The following is a 20,994-nucleotide window of genomic DNA, read 5'->3' on the forward strand; positions in this document are numbered from 1 at the left end:
GTTAATTTCATGCAGGAATACACTTTTATCGCAAACTAATGTAGAGATGTTGTGTGCGTTATATGTACTTAAACCATAAATAATTAAAAAGTATAAGAGGCATTCAAGCTCCATAATTTAATGGCTTGTGGTAAATAACTTTAAAATTTCTTGGATTAGTTGCTTCAGAACTCAGGGTCAGAAGACAAAACAAAGCACACATTTTTCCTAATTATCAAACACTTAGGAGGAGGAGTTAACCAGAATGCATGGAGAACCATATTATCAGAACCATTTTTTGCCTGTATTTTCATTTCACAAATTATATGGGCAAGAGGTCAATCTATGAAACAGATATTTCACTTCTACTTTCTGCTTCTCTTCTGCAATTATTTTACCAACTCAAGGTGTACATTAAGTACTTTTCAATATGAACGATACCAGCTTGCACTGACCTTGGTTCACTTTGCGTTGGCACTGCATTGACAATGTTGTTTTATCGAATTTTTCCTCCTCCAAAAGCCAGTGAAATATCTTACATTTGTAATTGCTTTATAAATGTGACTTCAACCCACACATATTTTATATGGAGTAATTACAGAATGCAGTTCCTTCTACTTGGTTCATCTTACTAACTAACAGAACAAAATTTCACTGAATTTGTAATATTGCTTTGGAACTGATACATACTGTATATTTACACACCAATATGTTTTATGGAAATGAACACATTTCTTCTCAGGAGCATATTTTCAAACTTCAATTGCTCTTTACTAAAGCCAATTTTTTTCAAACAAAAAATGCAATGCATTTCACGTCTATGTATTTTTATTCACGCCAATATATTTTCACAGTTGGATAGATTTAACTAAATTAGTAGTTACAGTATTTGTTCAAACCGATGCAGTTTTGCTGGCATCCGGTAAGTAAACGTTATCCAATTTTTATTTTTTTTTTAGGGATCAGCTTCAACCAAACCCACATCATTTAAAACAACAGCAACACCCTTCTACTATACAAAATTTATCACCTCAAACAAACAAAACTTCAACTCTTCTGTTTCAGATGCCGAAATATGTCAAAATGATAATATAAACCACAAATACAAGATCTTCAGTCAAAATTCTCTGATTTCCACATAAGCTTATAATGGTGCTCTGGGAAGGGAAATGTGCTTTCAATGACTATACATGTTGACTTTGGAGAAGGACCATTCTGCCACTTTCAGGTAGGAGGGGGCAAATACAAGAATAGTGGACTTGCCACTGCAAGAAATGGCTGTTATCCAACCAGATGCTAGGTGGCAGCTGCGTGGTGTTTCTGTCACAGCATTTTTATACTGAGCCATGTAAATACGTTTCAGTTCCCAAATTACTATTTTAAATGTAATTGTGAATGTTTAGCAGTACTGTGAGTCAGAACAGTATATGTCTCTATCTTATGAAACAACTAGCTTGTCTTTTCCATGGAATATTTCATGCGGGCCTTTTTAGTTTTTGCCAGAAATCATATTTTGACTACTGCTTCAGTACCCTCTAGATTATTCAAATTTTACTTAAAAACATACATAGTAGAAGAACACAGAGCATGTATTCCTATAGGTATGTTTCACAGCTTTTAATAACAAAGAATTTCTCCCTTTAAATCCTCCCTTCATCTTCCAAGGAGGATTCACATAATTAAAATTGTGGTTATCCCTTCAGAATTTGTTTACTTTGCTTCTTTTAAGGCAAGCTTAGAAGCAGGCTGATCCACTACAACACAGAGGGCTCCTTCTAGAGGAGGTGGAGGATAGCTTTTTAGAGAGAAGCTGGAAGTCTTAGTGAGAGAAAACTGTGCAAGCATAAGAGAGCATGCGATGGACCAAGATAGGAAGCAGTTAGTGATCTGCCTTGTCTACTGGGCTCTTTGTATTTTCATCAACTGTTCACCAACATCTGTGAGTCTAAAGAGGGAAGATAGGACATAATTAACAGGAAGCAAGTTAGAATGCTGGCAGTTCTGCTAAAGCAAGTGTTTGTCTGCTACCTTTTGAGAGAACACAGATTTCGGGTTACTAGAACACTAGATCTATGTCGAAAGTGTGGAGGAAGCTGGACAATTTGATGTTTAGCATTTCACTGAGAAGAATTGTTATGTCTTTCTGAGCCTTGCATGGAGATTGAATTATTTTCTCGGTTTGGTGTTGAAAGCATCTATATCGTACCACCTTGATGGGTATCAAGAGAAAGCAGATTTTTTTCTGGTTCTTATAAAATGTTTTCCTTCTGCAACTGGTTCTCAGTTCTGACCTCCTGTTGTTATTTTAAGGTATTTTTTTTACTCTGTTCTGCAGTGTATTTCCTTAATAGTCCCTGTTGCCCTTTTGGTCTGAAAGTAATGAGGCCTCTAGCCATTTTGTGCATAAGTTTCAGCTTCACAGACCAATTACAAGGTTCTGTTCAGTAGGTGTTAGGTTTATATAGGAGCTGCCAGAGAATGTCTTAAGATATGATGCTACATATACAAAGAAAATTATGACATCTTATCTGGCAGTTCAAACAATTTTAATAAATAAGTGCTTCAGATATACAGCTGGTCAAGTAAACCAAGGGATATTGGTTGGAATTTCTTCTCTTTCAGGAAAATGGTAAGAAAACACACAGTATAAAGACTTTTCACTCTTCTTCACTGCAGTAGTTTATTGATGGTGCTTGAACTGTGGGTTTGATTTTCAAATTATGCTGCATGATGTAGGGGAGTAATGACAACCTCTTGTTGCTAGCCCATTTCAGAACCAGTTCAGAAGAGAAAGGTGAAAATCAGCACTTCTGGGCATGCTTCTGTCAGTGTTAGTGGGTTCTGGGAGGAAAATGTCAGCTGGTGTTTCTAAACACATAGATCAGCTTTTCCAGATATGCTCATGTGGCAAAGGCTTGGAACCCTTGTGATAGACAGACAGGTCTTTAATTCCTGAGTCTGCTGGGGAACCTCTTTTCGTAGTTTCTAATCTCCAAGCTCAGAAGACACTTGTATCTTTTCTGTACTGATTCCTGGAACAAGACTGCAATCAAACATAAGTTTGCAAAAGTCCAGAGGTGTCAATTACATTCACTAATGCAATGGCACTTTAGATTGCGTTACAATCCAGCTTTAGTGAAGAATTTAAATTACATGTTTTATCAATTATTTTTATTTCTCTCTCCAAAAACAACAAACAAATTTTGAGCCTTTGTCAACTCTTTTAATACTGTTCTACAAAGGAATTGTCACTTTTTGTGAATCATTGTCCATTCATTACTTTACGTGCACTGAATCCTAACAGTGATAAAATAGCAACTTTCACCTATTGTGCTTTTTAGAATTTTATTATTTTATTTTATTTTATTTTTTATTTTTTATTTTTTATTCCACTAGTAACAAAACAATGAAGTACCTAATCACCCTCAGAGATAGTTACTGCAAATACTTCTCTGCTGAGGGAACATTTCAGTGCAACATCTTTGGCGGTGTTCAAGTAACATGCTAAGAGCATGGAGATACACGGATATATGTGATGTGGATTTCAGACAAAATAACATCAACTATAGAAATTCTGTCTTCAGAATGTAGTTCTTTAGCTTGATTATGTACTGTGCTTGGACATCTTTTGCAGACAGGGGAACTCAGTGTAAATCCTGATGCAGTCTCAACTGTTGCAAGTTGTAATCATTATTTGATAAAGAACCAAGTGGAAGATAGCACTATAGAGCACTTAACTGACCAGATTCCAGGCTAAAACAAGCTCTGTAGGGGAAACTTATCTACTGCTAGCAATTCCTTAATGACCTGAGACCATGCACCCTTCAGAGAAATGAGTTTTTGAAGACCTTCCTCTCCCATAGGTACTTAGGACTATTTCATCACTTACTTATCTCAGTAGAGTTCTTTGGTGACTAATAATGGGAAATGAAGGCTGAAATTCTGAAAGGTACAGTGCAAAACATGCAGCATTGTGATGCTGAGTGATAGAAAAGGGATAGAAGCAGAAGTAGAGAAACATTTGATTACTGCAAGCATTTAGTTGCAGGGAATCCTGCTTTCTCTGAGAAGAGGCAGTAGGTTTCCCTGAATAAATAAATGTCCACAAGCGAGTCCAGCAACTTCAATCCAATAAAGTACTCTGATTTCATTAGAGGTTTTGGCAAAGGGTGAACGATACCGTGCTAAATGCTAACTAAATGAATATGAAGAAGCAGCCTGCCATCTTGGGTTTCCTACATTCAGTATCTCATCATTCAGACTGTGAGCAGTTTAGGACTCCCGACTGAATGCTGAAAACGATTCCAAAGAAAGCCTTGATATAAATTCCTTCCTTCCAGCCAGTCAGAGTCGAGGGAACACAGATGAGAGTCCAGAATGATGCTTAGTTCTGCTATCTGGGAGCCTTGTCAGAGGACTTATACTAACAGCGTGGATGGTAGACATACAGACTTTCTCTATAGAGGATCGTATTTAACTCTGGAGCTACACGGGGCTCGGCCAGCTGCTTGTCAGGAGACAGGAGGAAAAGCAGAGGGAGGAGAAAGTGCCGTGTGCTTCTCTTGGAGGGAGAGCAAGCAGCATGGCTGGGTCCCTTCCACGGAGCCCGCTTCAGGCAGCGAATCGCGGGGTGCTGCCCCGTTTATTTTTGCCCCGCCGGCGTCAAGGAGCAGCTCTCCCGTCCCAGCCTGGATCGGACAGGGGCTCGCAGCTTCCCGGGCCCCGCAGCCCGGCTCGCGTTGCCATCCAACCCCTCAGGGCTCCAGGTCCCGCTTTTCTTCCCGCTCCGAGGCGGCGTCGCCGCTTCAGGACCGGGTCTGGACAGCGCCCTCCGCCCGACCCCGCCCTCCCGCCGCTGCTCATTGGCTGCAGAGACGCCGCCTCCGCCTCGTCGGAGGTCCGGGCGAAGAGGGCGACTTCTCATTGGAAGGCCGCCGCTGCCACTCACGTGCCCGCCCGAGGGGGCGGGCAGAGGGGCGTGCCAAGCCTGAGGGGGGCGCGGGCAAGGCGGGCGCGGAGGCGGAGCCGCGGCTCGGAGTGGGCCGGGGTGTGGCGCGAGGGGGCGGGGCATCCCGCCGAAAGGGGGCGGGGTCAGGGGGCGGGGGCGGGGCGAGGCCAGGGGAGCCTCGCAAGCGGAGATTGCCCTTGTGTCTCGAGCCGGGAAAGCGGCCGCGAGCGGAGCATCCCCGCCGCAGCGCCCGCCGGCAGCGGGACGAGACGGGACGGGACAGGCGAGCGGAGCGGCGTGCAGGCGCGGCGCTGGGGGCTAGCGGAGACACCGGCACCGCTCCGCGGGGGGGAACCTGCTCGGCAGCGGCGGACAGCGCCGCTCCCCCCCCTCCTCCCTCCCCAATCCACCCCCGCGACCCTGGTCCTCCTCCTTCTCCTCCTCCTCCTCCTCACCCCACTGGATACAGCGAGGGAGACACTGCGGCGGAGGCGGCGGCGGCGGCGGCTCCTGCGGGGGGAAGGAAGCGCCCGGAGAGCGGAGCGGCGGGAGGCTGCGGATCTGCGTGCCTGGCGCCCACCCAGCCCGAGGGGAGCCCCCAGCATGCGGCTGAAGCCCGGCGCGCTCCTGCGCTTCTACAGCCTCTGCGGGATCCTCATACAAGGTACGGTCTCCCCCCCTCCTCCGCTGGAGGGACCCAGGGGCGGTGGGGGGGGAGGGGGAATCGCCGCGGCCCCGCCGCCCACCCGCCCCGCGCCTGACCCCGCTCCTCTCGCTTTCCTCTCCCCCCGCCCCGCCGCTCGCCCCCCAGCCCCCGCTCTTAACCCTTTGCCGCCCGGCCGCTTCCGTCCCCGCTTCCCCGCGTGCCCCTAAAGTGCATCCCGGGGATGTGCGGGCCGCGGGCACGGCTCGCGCGGGGGAAGGGGACGCTGCGCCGCGCGTCGAGATGGACGTATGGATCCCATAGGTGAGGCGCTGCCCGAGCGAGGCTGCATCTCCCCGACGCCCCGCTGCCGGCGGCGAGTTCCCACACTCGCTCTATTCCGCTTCCCGCCTGCGCCGCTTTATGCGCTCCTTCCAAGTGACACCGCGGAACAAGCGCGGCGGAGGGGGACCCGCCGAGCATCGCCGCTTACAGCCCTCCCCCTCTCTCCCCCCCCCTCCCCCCGACTCTGCGGGGCGGGGCGGCGCGCGGGCGGGGGGCGGTAGCGGTCGGGCGCGCGGGGGTCGGGGGGAGGCGGCAGCGGCCGCGGCGCCGCAGCCCGGCGGCCTCCGTCGGGTGTGCGCGGGGTCAGCGAGGAGACGGGCGGACGGGAGGGGGGACGGGAGCCACCTGCCGCCCCGCGGGGGGCTCCTCGGGGGTGAGCGAAGTGACCTTGCGGGGATTTTCTCTCCCCTCGTCTCCGTCACGCCGCGCCGTGTCAAGTTCAATAAATTTCACGTTTCCCTCGGCTGCGTCATGTGTCGGGCGGCATGCGGAGCGCGGCTTCCCGCAGCGGACCGGGAGGAAGCGGTGGGGACGGGGCAGCGCGCCGGGCGGCTGGCAGCGCGGCTTCGCGGGGCTGGGCTCTTCGGTGCGCATCACCGCACAAGGAGCCGCCGTGCTGCTGCTGCTGCTGAGCCGGGTGATTTATTGGGGCATGTGCTGGGGGCTGCACCTGGAGGCTGGCTGCTCTGCTCTCTGCCTCTCGCATCTCCCCGTGAATTGTCGATTCATGGCCCCGCCGGGAATGTGGGGGGGGGGGGGGTTCGTGTCACCAATGGAACCGCCGTTGGAAGAGGAGGGTTTGATCTTTGTGAAGATGCAGTGAGCCGCGTTCGGCGCATCGCGTTTTTTAAGAGTGAAGCAGCGATTAAAAAACAGTGCTGCCTTTCACGGTGGTTTAGGGCGCGTGCCAGGCGGGATGTAACTCTGTGAGCCGCATCAGGTAAAAAAAAAAATGTTGCAAGAAAAAGGGTACAACGCTGTTCTGGCCCTGTGGAAATCACCAGGCTGGGCCTGTCCTTGCAGATAGGGACAGACCGTGCCTCACGTGCTGCTCGGCTTGTTCTCTGCCTGTACGGAATGCCTACTCCTTCTCAGTTTGTCACATAAGTATTCTTTCAGCTCCTGATTAAAACTGCCCTCCGGAGTACTCGAGCAGTCCCTATTCCACACTTAAGCAGAGCACTTTTCAGGGCACTGAGTAGAACAGGGATATAAGAAACCCGTCACCCTCAGGCTGGAGTGAGAGCAGAGAATTTCTGCCAGCCTCAGCTCCATCGTGCTTCTAAGGAGAAGAAAGCACGGAAATATTTTCTCAGGGAAATCTGCTCTGAATAACTGCTATGCCTCACTGCATATCAAATTCCTTTGGTCCACCTTGTAGCGCTACTTCATAAGCAGTACCGTTTGTTTTGGCGCAGCCAGCCACCGTTCCTGTACTGGACGCATTTCTTGTTGGCTTTTTTATACCTGCATGTAAATGTAGTTTTTCCTGCTGGCTTGCTGTGCTTCCCCAGACTGTGCTGTGAAGCAGCTCAGTGGATTTGTTAGATCCCTCCGTTTCAGTCTGTGGTCTGTGGGATACACATGTTTTCCGTCATCTCTGTACATGAATGAGATTGTTGTTCTGAGGATTCGGAGCACTTCGGGATTGTGACTGAGGATGGCTCCTGTTAGCTTCAGTTTCACTAATTTAGTTTAAAGACAAGGTGATAGAGTTGAGCTAACGGGTTCTATATGGAAGTGTGCATTTTTTTGGCTCTGTCTGTTAAGAGCCTGGCTTAAGGAATCTGCCCCGAGTGTTGATGAAGCGTCAGCTGAGAGAAGAGGACATAGAATAATGCCTCTCAGCTTGTGCGTGGAATAGCATTAACAGCAAGAAGTCCCTTCAGAACGGAGGCAAACAAGAAGTAAAAGAGCCCAGTGTCAACTGCTTGCTGTGAGAGGGGAGCAATGGAAGTGGAAGGGGGAGTAATAACATGTTGAGCTGAGAAGTGGCTTGTCAGCTGAGTTCGGATATGATATTAGTCTGCTCTGCCTTATCCAGCATTTACTGTGAAAATAGTAGGATCTCTGACTGGTGTTGTCCTTACCTTGTGCACTGTTAATAATTACGAAGCATCTAAACGGAGTCCCAAGAGGTTTAACTGTTATGTGTGCTAGCAGCTTGTACTTGCATTTTTTGTTTCTTTTTTTTTTTTCCACTTTATGAATTTAGCCTGCTTTATACAAAATTTAACACTAGAAAGACAACATGTATTTTGAATAACTTCTGTACATCATCTGAAACAATTTATGCAACTTGAAATCTAAATTATTTGTTTCAAAGAGTTACCATATGAGAAAATGTAATATTAAACATAGTTTTATAGCATTCTTGGTGTAAAGATATGGGTTAAAATTATCCTGGATTTGTAGCTGCTATAGCCCCCTGCTGTGAGATAATGCAAATGGCATCTAATGCCTTCATGTGCTCTGCTTCTCGAAAGATGCTGGATAGTGTCATATGTGGTAGCAAATGATATACTTTCAGTTCTCAGCCAGCACCAGACAAGTGTTTTCAATATGGTTTCTTCAGACACTTTCAACTTGTTTACTAATGAAAATAATGTAAGGACACTTTAATTTGTCTGAAACTGTGATCACTGATGCAAGAAATCGGTAAGGACATAATTGCTCATGGATGAGACTTTTCTCATAAGCCTAGATCCATTACAAGTAGGGGGAAAAAAAAAGTGAATATGCAAATGGCTACTTCTCTGATCATTTGAGCTGATTGAAGGCAATGCTGTGATACATCACTCCATAGCTTGCATAGTTAGTATCTGTTTTGAATTTTCACTAGGATTTCTGTTAGCAAAATCTTGGCAGTAATACCCAATCTTGTAAGCAAAGGTGTAGTGTTGACAAATTAATGTTGTAATGCTAATGTGGTAATAGCAAGTGAAAAACATGCTGTAGTTAGTAAATTCTGTGAAGAAGTAGACAAATGGAGAATAGAAGATGGTGGCTTTGGAGGAGGTTAATACAGTCTGAAGTTGGAATGTTTTAACCACAAGTTGAAGCAGAAAATGCATTACTTGACTTGATTGTGGCCTTCTATATATGTTTTAGGTCAGTCTAAACAAAGCTCAACAGGCTTACTAGTTGTCTAGTTCCCACATTAGTTCCTTTTATTAGATATTTCTACTTCTTCATATTTTTTATTACTAGTCATCATATAGCCTTGCTGAACAGTTTTAGAACATCAAGTAACTAATCACTCAAAACTCATGTTAATGTCCTCATAAAACTTCCCTGATGAATACACGAATAGAGATCCCTCACACTTATGGTATTTATCAAGTTTCTATTTACCAGTTAGCAATAGTTCCACAAAAATGCTGGTAAGGAGAAACATTTCCTTTGTAACAAATACTTTCTCTTCATGTCAACTTTATTGTTAGTTGTCTTTTTTTTTAATTTAAATAATAATAATTAAAAAAAAGTAAGACATTGAATGTCCCTCTTAAATTTACTTGTCAGTTTTAATTTCATGACTATGTAGTGTAAATATCTTTAAGCCACAGTTCATAGAAGCCTTAGTTCTCATATTTCACCTTTATGTTACAAAACAGGTCTTGAATGCGTTTGAATTTAATCTTTCTAATAAATAATTAGTCTTTCAATATTGCTATGGAAAGCCAAAATTGGATTTTGAGTTTTTTTCTGCTTATGCACCACAAACGATGAAGAAACTATAACCACTCTCTATATGGTAAACACTGATGGACATGAGGTAGTTGTCTAGAGAATACAAGTGTAACCAGCATGTGGTTGACTGTTAGATTCCCTCTTCAACTAATGTTCAAAAAGTGGAAAGAGAAGGTGCTCTAATTGTCCTCTTAATTCCTTCTCAAAGCAATAGAAGAAGTGCTTCCATTTTGTTTTAAAAGAGAAACCTGACAACAGGCTAATTCCGTTAGAGACTTTCAAAATAATGGAGAGTTCTCTCCAGAGAGAATGCTGCTGACATGCTTTATAAAAGACATGTTCCAAAACAAATGTGGAAAAGTAAAACTATTAGACATAGTTTAGAAGTTTAGTATGTGCCTCCTCTGGGATTGCGTCAATATTAAGTATGAGCTTAATGAGCATATCCCTTCTTTCCAAGGAATTCTTGAGGTATGTTTGAAAGGAAGAAAGAAAAAGTGGCAAGAAATAGCTTCTAAAATGATGATTTTTCTCAGCAATCTGCCCAATCTGCCCTTGAACAACTTATCATTTTACATAATGAAAACATTAAAAATATTTTGAAAATAAATTTTATGAAAAATGCATGTGGGTGCCTTTACAAGAGTTCTAAAGCTTTTGTTTTTCCTCTGAAACTTTCAGGATTTTTTTTCCTTTCATTTTTTTTATAAATCAAAATAGAGAGGTCCAAATGCGTACAGTTTATTTCATTTTAATGCACAATAGATTCAGAATGGATGGTTTATATAACCATAGTGAGCAGACTGCCCTCACAGCATTTTAAGGTGGTAGAGGAAGAGGCAGAGAACATTTATTTTAATAACAGAACAGAATGCTAATGCTGGAGGTTGCATATTACATCTTCCAGTGCCCTGCTTGAGTGTAGGACTTTCTAAAATGGAGAATTTGAAATAGGTAAAAAAGATTTAGTAGAGAATGTAGGTAGTTATTTTTATTGTAGATGAAGTGGAAGAGTCCCTGTTTGTTCATTTAACCATGTCCTCCTTTCTCTGACATTCGTAGCTGTGTAAAATAAAACCACACTTTCATCCTTTGCCATCCTATTATATGTAAAACGTGGATCTTAGGTTCTCCATAAGCTTTGTTTGGGAATATTTTTGGTGTCTGACAAATGGAAGATTTTTGAGGAAGGACCATTTCTTCCAAAATAGGAGTCAAAATGTATATACTGCTTTTTAGTCCAATCAAATGAATCTTAGAGACTGTGAATGCTTTTAACTTTCACATTTTAAGTAGCAGCATGTCACTGTTAATACAGTTCTGTTTTACTATGAATTCATAAATTACTTTTTTTTTTTCTACTCCATAGTGCTCACTTTAGCAATCTCTATTCTTCTTACATAGCTATTATGGAACATTAACTGTCCACAGACAGCTGCTCTTCAATTTTAGAAAAATAATTCATATGTATCGTCTGTGTTTCTCAGTCTGAATTTCAGAGCTAAAGGTTTGCATGTGTACATACCTAGAAGTATCCATGAGAACAAAGCTTTAAATTAAGGTATATGCTACTGAATTCCTCACCATCTTATTCTTTATTTGTGATTTGAACGGAGTTAGGCTTGTTCAGATTGTTTCTAAAGCAGCACATATCATTGTGTGCCATATAGTGGTTGTCTGCCTGGCTTTCATGTTCTGTCTATTGTCATCCTTCTGTAAACAATTTGTTGACTGCTTGTCTTTGAATGGGAAGGGTGATGCAAGAGAGACTATTTTTCTTATGCTGGAGGTGAAAATATTCTGGTTATATTTTAAACTTCTAATGTGTTGCAATATTAATCAAGCAATGATTTTAATTGTCATAGTAATTTCATTGCCAAGTCTTAACTAAGGTAACCTGGGTATGCTATTACATGCAAAAAGGATTTATGACCACATATAGGAGCACATTTATGCCTTACTGCATATCATCAATATATAAGACATCAGATTATTTCCACTTCTCCTGGCAGAAGCTGAATAGGCCAACACAGCTATACCGATCCATCTGTCTAAGTCTTACAAACTCTGGCTTTTCAAAGTTCAATACTGGAAATTCCACAACTGTGACTGACAGCTCTGAAGAGAATAAGACCAAACTACTTCACAGCAGCAGTTGTAGTAGACATTTTGGTATTTTCCGTTTACTCAGATATTTATCCCAAACTGACCTACATCTGCTGGATTATCAGTGTAACTTGACCTGCTTTTATTCCCACTATGCTATATGGGAGGAAAGCTGTTCTAGTTACTCTCAAGCAAGGGGGAAAGCCACACTAGTTAACGCAAAAGCAGTATTTTTTTTTTAAGCATTGTATAAGGTTTAATATCATTGAATTTGCTACTGAAATAATTTGTTGCTTTCCAATACAAAAATTGCATGTATTTATTTATTTATTTTCTTGCAATAAAATATTAAGCAAAAGCAATGAGATGATATACTGATAAAATCAAATCAGAATTTAATATTATAAGCTTGTTTTAATTGGAGGACTATACAAAATGCATTTCTCTGCCAAACCCATTTTATATTTATTGCATATAAAGGTTATTTTTTTCCAGTTAGTACTCTAGTTATATATGAAGTTTAAATTCTGACATGCTGGTTGGTGCTTCATTGAAATGTATTAATGGATATAAATTCAAGAACAGCAAAGAAGTCTCCATTGGATTGCATGTTTTATACATGAAAAGTAAAATTTTGTTTGGTATGTGAAAACACTTAGTCTCACTCCAGGTCATCAGCAGAAATATTTATTTACATTTTTAAATATAGAGAAAAGCAAAACAGCAGCTGGTTGCAAATTGAAAAATAAATGTAGTGGCTAGAGATTACTTACTAAACTGCTTACTAATCTCAAGAACTCACTGAGTATCTCAAATCCATGACAGATCATAAAAATAGCATAATATACAGTGATATTATTTTTTACATGGAGTCTTTTTTTACTGTCTTAAATAATTAGTGGAAATGAGTTGATTTCTTTTCAGTATGCTTGGGAGAGTTCTTAAACCAACATCTAAATGTTTTCGTACGTGTCTAGTTCACTAGACAATGTGTGACATTGCTGTTTTCTCATAATTTTGTCATATTTAAACTTTTCTATTGCACTTGCTGTTTTCTGATGATGTCTGTGAGCTTTTATAGCATGGCCTTGTAATATTATGAAAAATAGGGGAGATTTGGACTTGTGTAGGAAGCTGCAAGTTTCACTGATCATTTTGTATGATGACAAGTGGTATCTGTATTTTCTGTTTCTAAAGGAAACCCTTGGAATTTCATAATAAAATCAGTGTTAGCCATTTGGTGGAATTCAGGAACTCACCTAATGGAGAAGTGTTTCAGAACTTGAATATCCACTTTGAAAACTACTTGGTTGTTGGATATTGAAGGAGAGTGTGTCTCACCTTCTGCTATAAAAACAGATTACTAGTGAGTTAGCTTCAAAGGCTGTACTTTCTTCATAGACAAAGCCCCAGCCTGGAATCAAATGTGTTACTTTATTACAAGCACTGATTTTTAAAATGTAATCGTGGTGATTTGTATTTGAGTACAAGTAGTGTACTTGCTACTATTAAGTTAAGCATGCTTAACTATTAAGTTAAGCATGAGGCCAATACCTCAACTGTTTCTTCAGCTTCTTCAGAACATCTTCCTTAGCTTTTTAGGATATATATATACATATAAGTCAGGTTTTTGGCATGTTTCTCCTTGAAGTGTGAAGAGTGTTGTTTATAAACTACCAGTTAATGCTTCTTTGTAGCAAATGAAACACAAAATGTATGACATAGTTAACGTGAATAAGCCTCATTCAGTCCCTTAAAAAGTTGTCCTGATCTTGCATCATTTCAGTATTTTTCCAATCAAATAATTCAGTTTTTAAAATTGAATCAGCTGGGAAAATACAATGTTTTCTGCTTCCTAAGTCATCTTTGCAATTTTTAGGTCACTACTGTTTTGCTGAATTCCAAATGGTGAATTTTGGATGTGAAAGTGAAGGTACATAATCAATAGAAATATATGGAACCTTTGTATTTTTCCATTTTTATCTATACTAGATAAAATTCTCAGTGTTTCACAGAGTATTTATGGGAAGTTCTCTTATGATTTACATAGAAGAATAACATAATTTCAAAATATCTTGGGATATAAGATTATTTTTACATGACCACCCACAAGCATTGCTTAGACAAAATATATGAAAGCCTATTTACTTAAAATGATACATTTGCAGAATTTCCCAAACTTTCTTTGGATTTTAAGAAAAAGAATAACACATGATTTTTTACATACATTTGCTGTATGTATACATTTGTCTGCTGGAAGAGCAAGCGATACTTTGTGGTCTACAAAATTAACTTTTTGTTAAGCTGAAGCAAAATGGAGTAACAAGAAATCTGGGTAAACGATTCAACTCATCTTGTACAGGGTATTCTTCATTTTTTAATACGTCTGTATTGCACTGCTGGGAAGAGCAGGTGCATTTAATGGCAGTTAGGTTATGCCTTCTGCAAACTGAAATACTCTGCAAATTCCAACAGATACAGAATCCACTAGACCATGTCACTCAAAGTGAGTTAATTCAAATTTGCTATTTAATGGATAGTTAATATTGCAGGCTTTTTTATTTTAGTTGATCATTAAAAACTCTTGAACAACTTGTACAATAGTTTATTTTAGTAAGAAATTTCAGAATAGGTGGCTAGCTGGTCACAGATCAGTGGTCACAGGTAAATACAGAGGAATTTCTCCAAGGCCTTGTCTGCCTAAGATGGTTGTCAGCAAAACCAAACTTTGCTTCTTCTGTTTGCCACTGTGGGACTTGAAATGCAGAAACAACAATAACCTGAGTCTGTATGTGTGAAGGTATTCCCCTTCAGTATTTTTGAGAACAAAGGCTTCAAATTTGGATCCTCTATCCTGTTTAAATTAACGTGTCAAACTTTCAACAAAGCTATAAAATGTAAGACTTCCTACAGGCATTCATTAGGAAATGTTAAATTTGAGAAGTGAAGGTATTTTAAATGCCATCCTATGAAAAAACAGGAATTTAGATGTGCATTTATACCATTATGCTGATGTATTGTGTGAGGTCATTTCAACAAAACTTCTTTTCATTTTCATAGATAAATCAATTATTTGGTTTGAATATTTTGTTTCAAAGTGAAGCTGAATCTTTTTTTTTTTTTTTTGTAGGTTCACTTAAATCCATTTTCTTTATAATGTTACAAGACATGCCATCACAGTATAATTCGTTACTATCCAAGGTAGTCAGAATATCAATGTCTCTTGTGCTTTTTTTCAACTTAGAGCAATAGAGAAAATATCTGGTGCAATGTATAAGAAATCACACTTGTTAGTGTCAAAAGAGAAAGTTTTCAGAAATGCTAAATGCTTTTATGCCCTGTTAGAGTGCATGATGTTAAACTTTCAGATTGTTCAAATACACATCTCTAATTCTCTATCAGAGAAATTTGACACGTGAAACTTTCATACCAGGGGCTTAAGTTGCACATTAGAAAACTAAATATGAAACAATTTGCATTAACTATAATTATTTTCTTAAATGCTGCTGAGGCGCTTGTGTTGTCTGTATCATGAGCAGACGTTTGCATCTGTAACACACATGTACATACTCTAAAATATCAAGCTAGTATATGGAAGAATCAGTACAATATTTTAGTCAAGTTGGAGAAATTATCTCACAAAAGATGCTGGGAAAGGATGAACAATCCATTTGGAATTTATGGAGCTTCTGCAAAATTTTTGTTTTATTACAGGTCTCTGGTATTCTTGCACAAAAAGTGTTTTTTTTTTTATAAAGTACATACTCGTAAAGTATCTTCATCAGATGCTTTAATAACTCCTCGCAAACTTGTTAGTACTGTTCTGTATGGAAATGTTACAGATTTCATTACACGATACACACATGTGAGTATGGATTACAAACGAAATCAATGGATGATAGTATTTGTAAACTTTTGAATGGAGAACTAGGTGGTGCTGTTCTTTCATCTTTGTGACTTTGCTGCATTCTTAAGTATGGACTCAGAACATCAGGCTACTACTTTTCAAGAATAAATTTAGCTCTTAAGTAGCTGAATAAGTCAGTATTTCTGATCTCATTAAGAATGCTACCTTGCGAGTTAATAACTGCATAACAGAGCACTGTCTAGTCTATGTAGAATAACTTCTAATTCTGCATGATGATGATATATTTCCTTTTATTTTGTTAATCACTTTGAATGATACAGTGAATTCTAATAAATTTTTTTACTCGTGACGTGGCCATATATTTGGGCTTCTTTGATAAGACCAATTTAGCATGATTAGTTTCACGATTACTGAAATAACTTCTTTTTATTCCTAGCACTGAGCTTTTGCACCTTTTGTTGTTGGATTCTAAATGTTTATGGGACTAATCTGCTAACAGTGCAATGAGATTATCAATGATAGCTGGAATAAGTGTGATGTAACTTTGTAGCAGCAGTATGTTAAACAGTAAATTAAGCAGGAAAAACAATTTATTAAACTTTCTTGCATTTACAAATCTGTATAAAATTTTAATCTGTATTATTTTATTCCCTTTATTGCTGTATTAGCAGATAGTGAGGCTAAGACTGTAGTGAACTGCTTGTGGTCTAGGACAGATTTGGTATATCAACTTTCATGGTTGCAGCAGAATTATAAATCTGTAATAGGATTCAGATTTCAGCATGTAGCACTTCAGTGGAGTGCTCATACTGACCACTGTATAGACAAGAATCTTGGAAGATCAGATGGAAGAAAGAAATAAGAGGAAAATGTGCCTCTGTACTGAAAGTGATGAAAAGGTTTTCTAGTTAGGTCAAACTTACAGAAGTGTTTGCTCTAAGTAGGTAATTGCTTATACAAAAAATAAGCTGTAGCTGTTAATAGACACAAATGGGGGAGTGTGAAAACACTTCCTAGCAGTTTGTCTCCCCTATTCCTTGTGAAAAAAAAAAAAAAAAGAATTAGAAGCAGAACGTTTGGTTTGTAGTTTATGATTATTCAGGAATTACCATAAAATGCATTCTCTCAGATGAGAGGTACAGTAATTTATAAGTAATAACCATGTTATTAAAGATAGATGCATAGTAAAGTTAAAACCAATAATCCTTTTTATGTTTTTGTTTTTTGTTTTTTTATTTCACTGTTATAATGTACTCATTGTTCTGCGGTTTGGAAAGTGACAAAAGGTACTTTTTATTTATTTTTGGAAAGAGGAGAGGAATTGAAAATAACTCATTGGCAAAAGTAAATAATTAAAATCTTACTGATGATTCATGATGAATATGTATTCTTGGCATTCAAGCACAAATCACATTTGAGTACTATACTGTATGTATTAGTAGACTTTGTACAAACATTTTAGTGTGCACCATTTAAAAGCTATTCATGAAAACTCACTGCTATTATAAAATTGTTGTGTTGTGTTTGCCACTTGAAGAGTCCTGTATCAGACAGTGATTCAATTTGCATAAGTTAGCAGACTATGTTTAAAAGACACACTTTAATAGGTTGTCTTGCTAACTGCAGTTGGGTACAAGGGCACAGAAGGTTTCTGAACACCCATGTTGAAGCCTGCCATTCAGCTTGTGGATTAGCAAATGCTCATGAACAACTAAAGTACTGCATTTTTGTCAGTATTTTCTTCTTTTTCAGGAAAATCTTGGATCCCTGAATCAAGTCCACTTATGTGGAACTGTCTTCTGAAGGAAACATTTGGCTAGAAAAAGAGAATGTATTTCTAAGTTACCACTTTTCAGTCCTTATAAGTCAAAACAAATAGAAAAATCATTCTAAATACTGCCTTCTAGGTCTGTGCTGTGAATAAGCAAAGAAGGACCACTTCTGAGTCTTTCTGTGCCAGCCCACTCCTTCCTAGTTGGTTAATTATGGTCATGTGAAGAAGTGAAATGTTAAGGTCAGAACTGCTTGTGTGTTACTAAGAGATTTTTCCAAGTTACAGACAATATTTAAGAACCTGACTTAATTTTGTTGCACTAAAAGTATCTTGTGATTTCTGAAACATTCCAAAATAATCTATAGAAAATGGATGCTAGTTGAGCCCCAGATCTGAGGAAGAGAGGAAGATGAGTATTATTTCAAATTAAAGGAAATAAGAAATAAAACTGAATTTTTATAATCATCTCTATCTATGTTTTTGGAATCTCATGGTTACACAACATCTGTAATGCTCAAAATTGCTTTCTGAGACATTAGAATAAATTAAGGTTTTTTTTTGCGTTTATTTTTTATTTTTTTATTTATTTTCTATTTTTTTAAACTTCCTCTTCCATTCTTAGTATTATTAGCATGGAGAGAGAACTGAAATATTTAGTGAAGTTTAGGTAACTTTTATTTGTAATTAATGAATTAATTTTTTTTTCCTCTGCTTGTATGGATTTCAATGAGGATAATAGAATATAACAATGAACATTAATGTCTGATTTTTACAAAATTAGTTGGCCACAAACACTGAAATTTAATTCTAGCTATGGAAGGTCATGAGAAAGGTACATCGATAGTCTTACAGACTCTTTTTTCAGTATCGCCATCATTGCTGTTGCTTCACCACTTTAAGTTCTTAGGTAGTTTCTTTTGAAATTTGGAGAGAATTTCACTTTGTTTCCATTTTGTATAGTTTTTGAAGTAGCCATAGTTAACTGCTTATGCTCAATTACTGCTAAAACAAAGCTCTTCAGTATAACTACAGTAGAATAAAACTGGTTTAATTCTTCAGTACAAATTTAGACAAATCGTTCTTCAGAATTCACTCTATTTAACTCTAACACATTTATGGGAAAGTTAAATACGCTGTTAAACTTGAGGGGAAAGCCACAGTTTTTTTCTTCACAATTTATAATTTAAAAGAAATATTCAATATTTAGGGCAAAGAGAATATTTTCCCCTTCCTTTCTCTGATAATGGGATCTCTGAACTTTTAGATTTAGCTTTTTTAACCATGGTTCATCAATTCTAATTAAATTGAGCTCTAAGGCTATGCAGGCTTATGATAATGAGCACAAATGTTTTTTGAGAATTTTTTTATAGTGTTTGTCATGATTAATTCCTTTTGAAAGAGTCTATCAGTGCATAACATCACAAACATAGGGGAATTAAATGGAAATTGTAGACATAAAATCATATTTGTGTACATTGGTCTACATCAAAACTGAAAATAAATGATCAAGAAGATCTAGCAATTATTGTGTGTTATTTGATGAACATAATTCAGTTGTTTAGTTGGCTGTATGAATACTGTAAACATTCAGGAAACAAATTTAAGTTTTGTATGTATGTCTTCTCACCTTCTCACATGTGTATAAAGTCTGGGGGGTTTCTATTATTTGTAATTTTTCTGCTAATTTTTACTGAGAAATGTGGAAGCATTGATAGCAATACTCAGAATCAAGATTTTGTTACCGCAGTGTTGTCCACATATATAATTTACAATTACAGTTTGGGTTGAAAATTTAGTATATGTGTGCTGGAAATCTGCATCTGAAAATTTCAAGTTGCAGTTGCAATATCTGAAAAGTCAGTCACAAAAGAGATCAATGTTGACATTTATTTGTCAAGCACATAAACTGTCATAAGTAATTCCTGTATGGAAACCTCATACATATATCAGGACTGTTTTCTCTATACATGGTTGTCATCAGCTTCATTCAAAAATGAATGGAATATTTATTTAGTAATACTATTGTTTTCTAGTTTGCACCTGTGCGTGCTTCTTCATTTATTTTTTTTCTGCTGACCTCAAGAAAATTGAAACAAATTAAAAAAAAAGCAGTGTGTTAAGACAGTGAAGTACTAAATGTATTCAGTAAAGCAATACAATTTGTCAAGTTGTTAACTAGCTTGGACCCTTTACGTGTTTTATATTGTTGCTGGCAAACATCTTTAGCAATTTTTTTTAGAGGTTTGTGTATCCAAGCTAGCATTAAACAAATTCTCAAGTAAAATTCTTGATTCTGCACTTACTCTTGTGTTGAGCTTATCTTGTACTGTATTAAGTATATCTTAACAATAGTTAATTAGGTTATATTATATATAGTTTATGAGGCTGAGAGATCTCCAAACAAATGCAGGAAGTGGAAACAGCATGAAGCATGTCTTAGCTAATTATCCTTTTTCTCTGCACTCTTAAATCTTGTTATAAGCACAAACATTTAACTTTGTTAGTGCATGTCCTTTTATTCTCAGTGAGAAATTTTAGTGTTAGAAATCATGCTATTACTATACTAAACCAGATTTAGTTATCAGTCTTAATTTTGATTTATAACACTCATCATATCATAATATGATGTAACAAAATGCTGAAGTTGATATTTAGAATTTAGAGCGAGATATAGGTCAGCTTACAAATGCAATAACCATTGTGATTGATAGAAGTTCACATGCACAAGGTTGAAGAGAATTGGGTTGTTTTTCCATTCTATGTATATCATATATTTATACTAAATCTATAGCCTGCATTTAATGAATATGCACGTTAACAGAAACTGTATTTTTCATCATTTGATTTTCAGTGCCCTCAAAGCTAACAAATGAAGTGTCTGTGTGTGACTTATTTTCTGAGAAGGAACAGGCAAAACTAAAGAGAACTGAAGTGCAGTGTGGTCAGGAAGCGAAAAGCAAAAACTCTCCAAGAAAACACTTACATCTTCCCTCTGTAAATTAGGTGTGTCTTCAGAACATGTACTAATCTTTTAAGTCAATACAATTTATGGAAGACTTGTTACTAGATAGTGTTGGAGTGATGCTGTTACAGGTCGTTGTGGGTCATCTGGTTAATGTTGGAAGTGAAAGGCTGTATTAAGTTGCAGTCCTACTGTTGTGAAACAGATGCTCTTCGCTAGGGAGTCATAATTAATTTATACAAAATGAGTGGATGCCCACTTGCCATTCTTTTTTATATGCCACTTTGCAAGGAGACTCGTGATCTTTTTTTTTTTTTAAATTATTTCTAGCTGTAGGAATTAATGTAAGTTATGTTAAAACAGTGAATTTCTTGAACTCCAGGTCTAGCTGAGCAACTGGAAACAAGCGTCTAACATACTTTCAGTCTTTTTATTGGTTTGATAAGAATTTGTGATAATTAGCCCCAAAAGAAAAGTTCAAATTCATAACAAACGTATCTGTTAATATGACCTCCCCTTTTCAGACAAATAAGCCTAAAATTTACAATACCAGGTTACTTGAGATGTCTCTAGTTTTGTATCAAATTTGAGAATTACAAGCTTCAGTAATTTTTGTTTCTTTCATTGAGATTTGTTGTTAAGACCTAATTCTTCTGTAAAACAAACAAATAAAAACAAC

General features: G+C 38.7%; 1 protein-coding gene across 2 annotated transcripts in view; it reads left to right on the plus strand.

Annotated features, from left to right (window-relative positions):
* The first annotated feature begins 5,513 nt into the window (after positions 1-5,513).
* The window catches only part of CADM2 (cell adhesion molecule 2), a 603,584-nt gene continuing 588,103 nt past the window's right edge, over positions 5,514-20,994 (plus strand). For both annotated transcript variants that reach the window (XM_065741859.1, XM_065741860.1), the window contains exon 1: positions 5,514-5,591. In XM_065741859.1, coding sequence (XP_065597931.1) covers positions 5,531-5,591 — 61 coding nt within the window. In that variant the 5' untranslated portion in view covers positions 5,514-5,530. The remainder of the gene's footprint in view (positions 5,592-20,994) is intronic.

Source organism: Cyrtonyx montezumae, unplaced genomic scaffold (assembly GCF_038088225.1).
Source record: "Cyrtonyx montezumae isolate F1298 unplaced genomic scaffold, pur_monq_1.0 scaffold_3, whole genome shotgun sequence".
NCBI classification, from domain to species: Eukaryota; Metazoa; Chordata; class Aves; order Galliformes; family Odontophoridae; genus Cyrtonyx; species Cyrtonyx montezumae.